General features: G+C 38.0%; 1 protein-coding gene and 1 long non-coding RNA gene across 4 annotated transcripts in view; one reads left to right on the forward strand and one right to left on the reverse strand.

Annotated features, from left to right (window-relative positions):
- The first annotated feature begins 3,972 nt into the window (after positions 1-3,972).
- Positions 3,973-5,673, forward strand: LOC124261440. Its single transcript, XR_006894324.1, has 2 exons — positions 3,973-4,311; positions 4,351-5,673. It is a non-coding gene; the product is annotated as an uncharacterized LOC124261440 (long non-coding RNA).
- A 1,399-nt stretch (positions 5,674-7,072) lies between these two features.
- Positions 7,073-14,147, reverse strand: part of LOC124261501 — a 30,973-nt gene continuing 23,898 nt past the window's right edge. For 2 of the 3 annotated variants that reach the window (XM_046695823.1, XM_046695821.1), the window contains exons 2-6: positions 11,725-11,853; positions 11,399-11,518; positions 10,035-10,154; positions 8,005-8,130; positions 7,073-7,259 (exon numbers count right to left, since the gene is read on the reverse strand). In XM_046695823.1, the coding sequence (XP_046551779.1) occupies positions 7,129-7,259; positions 8,005-8,130; positions 10,035-10,154; positions 11,399-11,518; positions 11,725-11,830 (603 nt within the window). In that variant the 5' untranslated portion in view covers positions 11,831-11,853 and the 3' untranslated portion in view covers positions 7,073-7,128. Of the gene's footprint in view, positions 7,260-8,004; positions 8,131-10,034; positions 10,155-11,398; positions 11,519-11,724; positions 11,856-14,147 lie in introns of all 3 variants that reach the window. The other variant, XM_046695822.1, reaches the window with a different exon arrangement.

Genomic DNA, 14,147 nt, shown 5'->3' on the forward strand with positions numbered 1-14,147 from the left:
CAATGGCTTTTTCTCCCTCTTCAGCTGTTAATCGTGGCATATTTCTCGTGTTTGTGTATTCTAGGCTCTCTTCATACCTTATAGAATCATTCCACATGTGAAATGGATGCAAATACTGCTTGAATACTGCTGCATTTTGGCGATAGATATTGCTATGTGTAAACAGAAAATGGAAAGATGTTACTTTGCAAGCAGAAATGTTAACAAAGATAATTTTAGATGTTCCTAAACATATTTTCACAATATCAAAGACACGTTTTACTTGTTTTCACTAATGCAAATCGGCAGAAAATGTTTTAAAAGACTGAAATCATAGGAATGATTATTTTACAATTTTACACACTCTACAACAATTGTTTCATGCTTTAATAGTTGAAACATGGTGACTTTAAATGGTTTACCATTGTCCCAAAGAAGAATTTTATTTCAACCTCTCTTTTGGGCATCAAAATCATTGTTAATGGCTTATTTCGGCATGGACGAAAATAGGACAATTTAACTCTTCTGAAAAAGATGCATTTCACTTAAATATGAATGCATTTTAGAATTTTTTTTCGTGATTTGCATAAAGCTGTGTTAAGCTTTTTTGTAAACTAATACCTTCTAACGTATCTTTGATAGTTTCAAGTAATTCATAAAGGCAGGAGGGTAACGTTTCTTTTGGCGTTTAGTGTATATTCCTTCATTTGCGTGAGACAGACACCCAGAGATCTGTATTTCTCTGAGTGTCTCTGCTATTCTAAAGTTGGTCTATTCATTGTGAATTTCAAGCATTGTCTGATTTCTGTATCCCAAAAGACAAGACGTTTCGAAGGCATAATCATTCAGCCGCGCTATTAAATAATGATGGGTATTTAATGAACACTGTCGTTTCTGAGCGCCATGCAAACTAAATTCACAAGGATGTTCAAAGGGAGCAGGTAGAAATAAGTAGGTAGAAATTTTCGATTTGAACGGTAAATAGATGAAGCCTGATGTTCGATTTGCATAAAGACTCACATATCTTTGGTTTGTGTCTAACACAACCTCCTCAGATCTTTCAACAGGTGTGTGTGTGTTTGTGGGTGTGTGTGTGTTAACCTATCGAATTTCAACAAGACACTAGGCCATGTTTATACTTTTAATGAGGAGTTATGGACACAAGAAGTTGTTGCCACTGAGTTTCTTTTTCCATGTCTTCCCTTATCGTGTGTAATTTCTCAAATATTAATACCCTGATCAGATCGGCATCCCAGTTTCGTCCTTTCAAATACACACATGTATTGGGAAGTATTATTCAAAGTTAGTGATAAGAGACACGGAGATGCTGGCGTTACATCCAAAATGAATTTACGGTGACGAATTGGTCCAGGGAATGGAGATATATTAGCCTTGGTAATGGAGGACGAGTTTTAGAACCATCACAGCTGGTGTCGGTGGGGCGAGATTCAATGTTGAGGCACATGGGTGCCATTGGTGAATATAGACGTGGTGAGGTATATTTCAAAATGGAGGTATCTGAATTTGTTGACCAATGGTTCATGACCATTCATTATAATAGGAGTGAGTGAATGAGTTAAGATTTAAAGACACATCGGCTATTATTATAATAGGAAGGTGAAGACATACCCCGTGCCATCTTTGATGTAACATTTAGGAACGTCATATCTCAAAGAATAGTTTAGTCTGCACTTTCCAGATTTTCATCGATCACTTGATTGTCTGGTTTGTTTACAGGCAGCCGTCGCATGTCAGGAGCAGTGCTGTTCAGCGTCAGCAATAAATGCCTTAATATTTAGGCAGATTTTGTGAATAGCAGTGCTATTGGCAGGGGGGAACATGCTTACTCTTTTCGCGAACACCTGGTGTCATCACTGAGTGTCAGTGATCAATTCATATATTTTTCACAGCTATTTTTCTCTTTACAGCAAACGGAATTTGTTTCTGAGGATAGACAAGACTGGGTGTTCCTTTTCACTGACGTTTTATTTTTAAAACTACAAATTTCATTACATATGATTCTGTTGTAAATGAGATGTAAATAATTGTCCTTAAAGCGTCCTTGCATAAGGTCTAGCCTAGAGGTTAAAGCATTCGCTTGCTGCACCGAAACCTGTGTTTGCTTCTCTTTGTGTATACCGATACGTTTGAAATAACTGTTGTTATCCCCTGTTGTGGTGTAGTTGTAATACGGCTTCTTACAGTCAATCAAATGAGGTGAAATACGGTTATACCGAACTCAAAGGCACGTCTATGTTTGTTTCGTTGTAACCGTAGTTCTTCACATTTCAAATAAAATCTACATCAAGTGGCCATGACAACAAAATCGTTATATCCACCAGTTCCAGCCATTAGAGTGTTCGTTATAAAAGTAGGAAACTATTTGTTCTAATAATCTAAATCGTTACCTCAGGAGATTCGAGCAAGTTTACCCAGTAACTGATTGTAACGGCACAGTACTATGGGGATCGAGTGGTCAGTTCCTCTAACGTTGTTGAGTGTATGCCCTCACAACCCAGCGTCTGACTTTGATTGTGTTATCATTAATATGCTGCTCTAATCTAGAGTAAACAAAGTTTGTAACGAACATTCTTATAACGAACTGACGGATGTATCGAAGTTTCGGGTCTTGGACCTCTTGCTGTATAGTTTAGTCGAAATGCGTATATCAAATTTCGTTTAAAACGAACTAAATTGGTGGTCCTTTTGAGTTAGATATAATCGTAACTATAACTGCAGTTGGAATATTGAACACCTTGGCGTTAAACCAGTGTCACTCAACTACATATTGTGTTGTTTCCAGGCTGAATGATGAGGAAGTTCTTACTATGTTAAACTGAATTGTGTTATTGTGTATCCATATATGTGTCATTATTTTGTAGCTTTTCCCCCCTTCCTCCTACACATATCAGCTGACTGACTAGGTATATGCATCGGTGATGGAAGAAGAAATTTGTAGATTATGATTTTGTTAATTTTATTATATTCGGTTTATGTAAATTATTTTGAAGGTAAACTTTTGAAGATGACGTCACCCACGAAGCACAATGACAAAGTGTTCCACGTTCCCTTTAACCAAATGTGTGACGGTTGATTGTCCCACCTTTCTTGTTTCATTAAAACTGTGTAATTACAAAATTCTGTCTTTATCATCCATATGCCCCCACGGCAAAACTGCTATTGTTACTTCATCATGAGAGGGGGCGGTTGGGTAGCCTAGTGGTTGAAGCGTTGGCTCGTCACGCCGAAGACCCGGGTTCGATTCCCCACATGGGTACAATGTGTGAAGCCCATTTCTGGTGCCACCCCCCACCCCCCACACGCACGGTGATATTGCTGGAATATTGCTAAAAGCGGCGCACTCACCCACTTATGGAATTACGAGAGACTTTAGTGTCAAGGTAATATGCAACCTATATATAAATAGTATCTTAACATCAGTGATAAACAAATGTTTCGCCGCCATTGTTTGATATAAAAGCAGGTTTTGGCTAGATATTTTGCGCGGATATTCGCTGGACATATCGCATAGCTGCTCTAACTGTGTCAAACTTTCAAATGAACTTATGAACTAACTATATGACTTTGCAAAAGATTAGTAAACTTGTGACAACCGCCTTATTCAAAGCCTTGACAAGTATATATAGTGATAATAAGATTTTCAAACGCACCTTCAGCTTCTCAGGATGTAGCATTTGCTTTTACAATTGTTAAAATATTTAATAATTTAGTGAACTGCTCCTGTTTATCCTGTGAAAGTTAACTCTTAAGTTTTCAGATAATAAGACTTTACCCGATCTGTATCAACATCACAGTAAAAATACATTGTTATTCAAATGTACGAGAGACTTCGGATTTGGACCCGGGAAGATCAGGGTTAGAACTGTTCTTCAGCAACCCATACTTGTGGTAACAGGCGACTAACGGGATCGGGTAGTCAGGCTCGCTGACTTGGTCAACACATGTCATTATATTCCAATTGTGTAGACCGATGCTCACGCTGTTGATCACTGGAATGTCTGGTCCGACTCGATTATTTACAGCTCGCCGACATATAGCTGGAATATTGCTGAGTGCGGCGTTAAACAACAACCAAACCAAATACTCCGGAATTGGGGTAAATATTAGTTGATGCGCACATAAAATGTGTATTTACTGAAGGCTGGCGCGCAAGTGAATAGTTGAATTATTTTAACTTTGACCAACATATTTCTAATGAAGACCAGTGGAGGTATTCTGTTGGGATGCACGTCCAGGTCGATATGCCATGTGAAGTTAGTATGAAGTTCCTTCATAAAGGAACCAAGAGGTGTCATCATTTTCAGCTTCGGCGTTTTAACCACTAGGATACCCCACCGCCCCTGCCAAGAGGTATAGCATTATAATACACATACATACGTGTCAGGATTCATACATTGGCAACGTATTCTGTCATGGATTGTTCGTAATATGAGTATCCCCGTTAAGTGGTATGCAATCGTATGTGAATATAGTATGTAAGTGAGTGAGTATGCTGACACTATCAACAATTACGGACTTTCATCTGTTTTTTGGTAGTAGGTACTAGGTACCTGCTTTCCGCTTTTAAAGAAATGTACATAATCATATGCATTGTGTGATTACGTGGTTGCAGTTGTGCTTACAGTCAATGTATCTATTTAATTTGTTTTATAAGTCAATTATTACTTTAAGTAGCGAGGAATACAGTCGCTATATGAAGATCCGGGTTAGGATTGGTCTTCAAAATCCCATGCTTGTTGTAAGATGCTTGTTGGTCAGGCTCATTAACTTGGGTGAAACGTGTTATCATATCCCAATATATTCCACTTGTGTAGATCGATGCGCACGATGTTGATCACTGGATTGTCTTGTCCAGACTCGATAATTTACGGACCGCCGCCATATAGCTGGAATATTGCTGAGTGCGGCGTAAAAAACAAAAACAGCAACACTACTCCAAACAGCCACATATGTTACATGCTCATGTTCCCCTGAGAGATAAAAATTAAAAGAAGCGGAAAAGGACGCCCACATCAACAGGATAAGCCTATTTCAAATAGTAACTGATTACATCGCTGTTTTTCAGTGTGTTGAGCCAGAATAAAGGTGACATTAGCCTTCAAAATTTCTAGTGTCATTGTGCGATATCACTTTGTTGTTTTACATGTAGTTTTTTGGTTAGCTGTTTGTAGTGTGCTGCATATGGAGATTTTCTGTTCAGACAAGGTTCTCTTTTGAACCTTTGCTTTTTATGACATAGACCTCTCAACTCCAAATTCCACAAAAGTGAAATACATGTATGATGACATTTTGTAAAGTTATTTCTATTTCGTTATATATATGTTACTTGAAAAAAACAATCATAGTTTTCTGCGGAAATTGATCCATCTTCTTGGATCATACCGTAAGTGATGTATCAGAGGGTATGTCTGAAATAATCGTTGACTCTGCTTATACTTTGTCCGGATTTGTTTGCATTTCAAGTTGTAAATCTATCCATGTATTTTATTTTCTACTCTAATCATTTACAATTAACTGTAAAAACATGTTATTTGACCTACAATCCACATTCTAGGTGTTGACAAGTATCAGACGTTGTACTCTGTAACATAATTGATGTGTATACATTGTATTTGGCATGTTTTTTGTGTTGTCATTATTACATCGTACATCAATACAAAAGCAAACTGCATATTTCTCATAGTTCTGTGTTCTTTTCCAAAATCCATGTTTGAAATAACAAACGAAAAGAGAGTATGGTTATTTTAATGATTAAACGTAAACAAATGTTAATTTGATTTTTCTCATTATCTAAAACAAATCGACAAATCCCTTTTCACAGGAAGTCTGACAAAAGCATAATCGATTGTAGGATTTCCACTATTAGTATGTGCTTATGGATCACTATCCAACAGTGAGGATACCAGGCGTTTGTGAAAAGGTCATCGTATCCTGCACCGTCGGTGGCACTTTGGTCATAAACACATACAAGGCTAGTCAAATGTGCATCGTAAAATATATCCAGTTGTAAGGAGGACAATTGTCGTGACGCGCATGGTGTTGTGATTACATTCTTACTTTGTTCATAACTGTATTTGAATTTAATTTGTGATACTTAAGAAAAGGGAAGTGTTTCCAGATCCTAGTGGATAAAGCTTGATCTTTTAGCACCGGGAATAATAGCTCTGTTCAGCACATTGATACAACTTCCTCGTTCTTCGATCCCCCTGTTGCGATAAGGCTGGAAGATTGATAACACTCTAACCAAAACAGTGTAATATCAATAACTCAACTGCATATGCATTTATAGGACTAAAATATATAAGGTAAGGCACATATATAGAAATATATAAATCTGTCGTCAATTCACAATGTCAAACATTTGAGAGAAATATTTGTTGTCTGTGTACATAGGCTGTAAAACAGTTCCTGGTTATTTTGGAGATACACATACTTACGAAGGGAGAATTTAATTTAGTATTGGCCGACTGGAAAAATGTCAAATTTATATTTTCCGAAATCTTTGAAATTTTGGTTCGAAAATGATTTGACAGGTAAAATGGCTGACGTCTATTTTGGCTTCTTTTGGACTTTTGGACTTCTGAGTTGATGAAGTGAATATTGTAAACAGGCTTGAAAAAGTCCTAATTTCGAACTTCAAATGAAAAACATAAATGTGAGCAAATCCACGCTCCACGTGATATTTAAGTGTTTTCACTGATTATGAAACGATCTATGAAAACCGTTTGGGTTAAATACTTGGTCAAGTTAAAGTATTCGAAAACATTGAGTAGAAACTTACAAACCAGCCCTTTCGAAAACTACCAAACACGCTCTTTTTGAAATGAAGTCACGATTTCACTCACATGTACATATCCGATAACGTTATATAGGTACAATGCTCACTAAAAAGTTTCAGATCCTGCCAGCCCAAAATGGCCCTTACCCTTCCTGACAGTCCAGATAGCTGTTCCTTTATTTCATTCCATGAGTATATGTGAAAACGGGTCCAATTATTTTGTGACCAGTCACTACCCAATGTTGTCTTCGTTGCCATCTTAGTTTACATATAATGATAAAACAACAAGCATGATAACGAATAAATATTTAATAACAACAACAGTGTATAGAACAGTACAACATAGCGGGTCAAGGTAAACAGTCGTACTGGATATTACCTCCCCTGACTTTGCAGGAACAGAAGCGGTAGAGGGTTCGACCCATCCTGTAGTGAAAAAACGTCCCTGCGTCGTGGCAGTTGCCATAAACGTCGCGGCAACCTGGACAACCAATGTATTGTTAGGATATATAAGACACGAGTGGGTAAGTGAGTGTGATGGGTTTGGCGCCGGTTAAATAAACGCTTGGGTTTAACCTAAATGCTTTACAAATTACATAGAGGACTTTATATTCAAGTGGAGAAAAGTGATTACTGGAGAATTTTGCATAATGATTTATCTGATTTAACATTTAAAGAAAATAACATTGGTAAAGTTTAAAATTATATCGATTAGTAAATAAGTATAAAATGATCCGAACGAAGAAAGGCTCTCGTTTTATTGTAAGTAATACACGTCTTAAAACGATAGATATAAAATTCTGTTGGTTAGTGAAGAATATAATGAAATCTAATTTGCAAAGAATGTGTTTGTGAATATGATTGATAATAATGGATTAATTCGTAAAAATGCTGAAGATATTCCTTGTTTAAACAGATCTATTGATGGAAATGATTTCATATAGATAAAAATGTTGTTAATATGGAAAGCGTGTAAATGAGACATTTACATAGTTAAAGAAGATGTAAAATATGTTGCTGATAAGAAGGATAATCTAACCATTCCGAAATCAGGAAAGGAAAAGATGAAAAGGGAACAATTTAGAAACGATATATATGTGTCTCTCTCTCTTATATATACTTCGACGTAAAATGTGTTCATGTAAAATAGTGAATAAATGTATACTATTTTAAAACATGGAATTGATAAAAATGAAGTTTAAAGGTGCAGTATAAAGCTAACTCACGCCCCCCAAGCAGCACTGACTTGAAGACAACGCCCATGTGTATGTCCTCCTTTCTGCAGATGTACAGGTAGCAGTTGTGTACCCAGGTGGTGCCGACCTTGTAGCACTTCTTCTCAAACTGACAACCTGGTGAAAGGTCGTCAAATAAGTATGAATAATTGCAATACTGCGGGGGCGGTGGGGTAGCCTAGTAGTTAAAGCGTTTGCTTGTCACGCTGAAGACCCGGGTTCGATTCCCCACATGGGTACAATGTGTGAAGCCCATTTCTGGTGTCGCCCGCCGTGATATTGCTGGAATATTGCTAAAAGCGGCGTAAAACCATACTCACTCCACTGCAATGCTGCGGATATAACATTTTGGAAAAGGGATGCATTTTGAGTGAGTGGGTTAATATTTAACGTCACATCGGCAATATCTCAGCCATATCGTGAGGTGATGCATTTTGAGGTCATACAGTTACCATTAAGGTGCGTATAAACAGAATCAAACGAGTTTAGTCGTTGTTGTTTACACGATTTCTATTAGCTAACTAGATCGCAGAAATCATTTCCAATGTTTAAATGTTAGAATGCTTTACAAAGAAGGTACATGCTCCACGAACGGTAAACCATGGTTATAACGAACTGAAAGGGTCCACTGGATTTAGTTCGTTGTACGAGGGTCGATCAAAATGTACGTAGCCTAACTATATTCTCGGTTTCCAATGTTTGAAAAGCTTCCATCTTATTTTGAAGGAATCTTTAGCAAAGCCATATCCATAATTTCCCATGTGTGGGTAATGTGGTTAACCAGATATTTGTCATCACAACACATTAGGGTATAGTATTTCTAACAAAATTGCAGAAAATGAAAAGCGATCTATCATTTGGTACCTCTTGGATAATGGTATGCCCTCAGATAAAATATGTCATATAAAATATGTTCACTATAGTATTGGGTGACTTCCCTTCATGATCAACAGTCAAAGATTTGGATTGCCTGATTTATATTTAGTCGGGGGCTATTTGTTAAGGACAACCCCATTTTAATCTTTCAAAAACATTGTGTCCAGATATTCAACCTGGCACTTTTTACAATATATTGTGTGCTGACACTTGTGTGACCATTCGGTATTGAGTTTGAACCCTTGGCATCATGTATGCATAAGTGAAAACATAAGAATAAGTTATGATTACGTCGTCTGAAAGGGGGGATGGGTAGTGTCTCCAAAACAAGCACTTTCAGTCAACATGAAGGGGGGAGTCACTTTGACAAGTGATTGTTATTTCAAATTGCTTTTTATGAACTTTAATATCTAAGTGTGATTCTAGGGGACTTCTATCAATCTCAAAGTCCTACATAAAATATTTCTTGCATATTTTGTTTCCTGAAGTTTTTGATGCATTTATTATAGATTTTGCGTTTTTTGAGGGTACCAAGATAAAAGGTCAAACAAAATGGGGATCGTGAGACTGGAACATAGCAAAACCAAATTGCTTGAGCTTGACAGATAATATGAGTAAAAAACTAAAACATAAAAATAACTGCATTTGTATCGTTTTCTTGGTGATTCTACATACTTTTTGATCGCCCCTCGAAGCCATAGTTCGTTATACGTATTTCAACTTATATATGCACCATCTAATCGTGACCAAATTTGTTCGTTATGTCCGTCAATTCGTTTTAAACACAGTTTACTGTATACAAAGTGGATATTACACGACCTTCCGTGTAATACGATTTTATTACCAAATCATTAACTCGTTTGATAAAAAAATGGTATTTCACGGAAGCGAGTTTAGTATTCTGTTTATTACTCTCCAACATAAATTGATAGAAACTGCCTACAGTGTGATGACTCTCAGCTTTCCACGGGTTAAGCAAGGTCTATTACCATTGTGACAGAGGTATTAGCATTGTAACGTCATAACTGTAACCATTATGACGTCATATGTCTAGCAGTATTACTATACCAGTGTAATATTGCCGTAAAAGTATTACACTGCAGTATCTTCCACGGTCAAGTAATAAAAGAAAGAAATCAGGATACCTTCACCAACGATGACGAATCTGACCCGGCCGTCAATCTCCAGACACTGTTCCAGGGTACACACGCTGGTTCTGTACGAGTGCAGATCCCAGCACCGCCGTCCCTCTCGACACTGTGAACCTGTATAATACACACTGGTACGATATAACGACACACACTTTACTCAACCAGTCAACCGTGTTGACATCCTACGACATTAATGAGTGAGTGAGTGAGTGAGTTTAGTTTTACGCCGCAGGAATATTCCAACTATATGGCGTCGGTCTGTAAATAATCGAGTCTGGACCAGAAAATCCAGTGATCAACAGCATGAACATCGATCTGCGCAATTGGGAACGGATGACATGTGTCAACCAAGTCAGCGAGCCTGACCAATCGATCCCGTTAGTCGCCTCTTACGACAAGCATGGGTTACTGAAGATCAATATTCTAACCCGGACCTTCACGGGTCTACGACATTAATGAAACTCTTTTCGGAGTACATATAACGGATATAGTAGTCAAATTGTTTGAACGTGGAATAGTGATAATTATAAAAGTAATTCGTTATTAAAATAGATAAAGGTATTAAATGCTGATACATTACTTTGTTTTATTCGGAGTGGACTTTCTCCTGAACTCATTTTAAGAATATATACTGTGTATCGTTTCAACGTGTGTGCACACGTCACATATAAACGTTACTTCCCATGAAGTGTGTGCCGATGGATGATAACTGTTTTTCTCTAAAATTGACTTCAATTAACGCTTGACGTTCTTGTGTATAAACGTAAAATATGTCGAACAATCTCCATTCTGGCTAATCAAGACAAAGGTAAATCCTGATCGTCCAACGCTACGTTTTACTATGGTACAAAATGAAAAGAGGCTAGGTAAGTCGCTAAAACTACGTAATCTGGTACAAAAAATGAACATCTGTGCCTTGTGACGTAATGTGACGTTTTACCCAGCTAAGTCGATAGAACTACGCAATCTGGTATAGAAACATCTGTGCCGTCTGTGTTCGACGTTTTACCCAGCTAAGTCGCTAGAACTACGTAATCTGGTATAGAAACACCTATGCCTTGTGACGTTATGTGACGTTTTACCCAGCTAAGTCGCTAGAACTACGTAATCTGGTATAGAAACACCTATGCCTTGTGACGTTATGTGACGTTTTACCCAGCTAAGTCGATAGAACTACGTAATCTGGTATAGAAACACCTATCCCTTGTGACGTTATGTGACGTTTTACCCAGCTAAGTCGATAGAACTACGTAATCTGGTATAGAAACACCTATGCCTTGTGACGTTATGTGACGTTTTACCCAGCTAAGTCGCTAGAACTACGTTATCTGGTATAGAAACATCTGTGCCTTGTGTACCGTGGTTAATGACTTTGTAGCCGCCGTACTGGCATCTGTACTTCACACATGGCCCCGTCCTGTCCAGCACAAACACCTGCCCGTGACGGAACGCCTTCGCCTCCACGTTACAGTCGTCATCTACAGCAGAGTGAGTGAATGAGTGAGTTTAGTCTACGCCGCTTTTAGCAATATTCCAGCAATATCACAGCGTGAAAGAAAATTGGCTTCACACAGTGGAACCATGTGGGGAATCGAACCCGGGTCTTCGGCGTGACGAGAGAACGCTTTTACCACAAGGCTACCCCACTACCCCTCATCACAGCAATAACGTCATGATATCTTACAGGTTCTGTTTTTCTTCTGTATTCGCTGATATCGCCACCACCGTAGCTCCACGCTGTTAGTCATGCCGAACACAGATTGCAACACCAGCAGCAGTTGCAGCAGCATCACCGTCAGCAACGTCTCTGTGGCTGCAACATCAACAAAAGCATGTCAAAGAACGTCATGGGAGGCTTAATGATACGTCAATGTATTTGGGACTGAAGTTCAGTTGATAACTAGACACTTACTCCAGAATAATTGTTACCTTATGGATGCTTACCCTTTTTGCTAGACTAAGGCTTAGTCTCTGAATATATATTTGATAGGAACAAACAAGCCCATTTATATTGAAAAGGAGCCCTAGGGAGACCAGAGATTCAGAACCTGAGAAAAACTAGACTTGCTTTATTTAGGGCTTTAGCACTGCAGAGAGGGCTTGGCAGTAGGGAAATTAATGTTGTTCAGGGACTGTGAGACAGACTACCTTTTTGCGAACACTCTGAGTTGCCATGATCATTTCATTCAATATTCACAAAGATTTTTCTAAACTGCGTGCCATCTTATCCTGGCTCATGAGATGTGTTTCCAACGAAACCAATAATTCAATTGTCTGGTCCAAATGCGATGATTTGTCTTACAGCAGGAATATTGAAGGCAGCATTGACGAAACCAGATAATGAAATAATGAACACAATATCCGAAAACTAGAAAAGAATGAAGTCGTATAATAAATTAACAGACACATATTTACCTGCCTTAAAATAGTCCACACTATCATGACTGGTGCTGATGTAGGTTAAATGCGAATGAAAACACAACAATTCGTTCCTTGATGTCAGTTGCAAGGAGCAAAATGACACAAAACCAAAGTTCTTATACTTCAGAGGTTTCGTATCCATGCAACAAAGAGGAGGCACTTGCTGTTCATTGGACCAATGCAACACCCATCAATTCTGCTGTAGTACAATTCATACATCTTCTTTGAGTGGCATTTTAGAAGTTGGGAAGTACAATTTAGACGCATGTTATTTGTAACAACTTCTTTATTTCGTGAGTGTGACGTTTCGATACAGATTCTTGTACCGTTGTGAAGCAGGAATTAATACAGATTCTTGTACCGTTGTGAAGCAGGAATTAATACAGATTCTTGTACCGTTGTGAAGCAGGAATTAATACAGATTCTTGTACCGTTGTGAAGCAGGAATTAATACAGATTCTTGTACCGTTGTGAAGCAGGAATTAATACAGATTCTTGTACCGCTGTGAAGCAGGAATTAATACAGATTCTTGTACCGTTGTGAAGCAGGAATTAATACAGATTCTTGTACTGCTGTGAAGCAGGAATTAATACAGATTCTTGTACCGTTGTGAAGCAGGAATTAATACAGATTCTTGTACCGTTGTGAAGCAGGAATTAATACAGATTCTTGTACCGTTGTGAAGCAGGAATTAATACAGATTCTTGTACCGCTGTGAAGCAGGAATTAATACAGATTCTTGTACCGTTGTGAAGCAGGAATTAATACAGATTCTTGTACCGTTGTGAAGCAGGAATTAATACAGATTCTTGTACCGTTGTGAAGCAGGAATTAATACAGATTCTTGTACCGTTGTGAAGCAGGAATTAATACAGATTCTTGTACCGCTGTGAAGCAGGAATTAATACAGATTCTTGTACCGTTGTGAAGCAGGAATTAATACAGATTCTTGTACCGTTGTGAAGCAGGAATTAATACAGATTCTTGTACCGTTGTGAAGCAGGAATTAATACAGATTCTTGTACCGTTGTGAAGCAGGAATTAATACAGATTCTTGTACCGCTGTGAAGCAGGAATTAATACAGATTCTTGTACCGTTGTCTAGAATCTGTATCGAAAGGTCGCACTCACGAAATACATCCACTCTTACACTCACAAAAAGAATCAGTAATTTCTTCAGTATTTCCATTCCATGAGATCCTACACACAACCCTGGAACATCTCTCTACAATGAGCTGTACACAAGACATCCAGAACAGGGTTACGTTTATCATGTTAACATGTTTCTCTGCAGTGTCTCGTACCTTACGCCTGTAATACGTTACTGCCAGTGCGATAAACATTCCTGACAGAGTCTTGATACACGCTGGATTAAAAATGTCGCTCTTCACTTCTCGTTATTGTCCACATAAAGCAGAACACCTGGCTGTGGGAAAATACGAGCGGGGAACGTTTTCAGTGTAAGCTTATTTTCTTTTATTCGTCCTGTTAAAGAGAAGAACTTAGTCCGCTTCCGAGGTTTACAGCTCTTTATTTCGAGAATTCTTGAATCAATACGAAGTGTTTAAAACATGTTCCCCTACATTTTTTGTTACAACAAAACTGTTACCATAGTTGACAAAAATTCGTATATTTGTACTGTCCGTTTGAGTCAGAAACGGACCGATGAATTGCAAATTTTATCA

The sequence above is a fragment of the Haliotis rubra genome, unplaced genomic scaffold (assembly GCF_003918875.1).
Source record: "Haliotis rubra isolate DU_JTF1 unplaced genomic scaffold, ASM391887v1 Scf8, whole genome shotgun sequence".
NCBI classification, from domain to species: Eukaryota; Metazoa; Mollusca; class Gastropoda; order Lepetellida; family Haliotidae; genus Haliotis; species Haliotis rubra.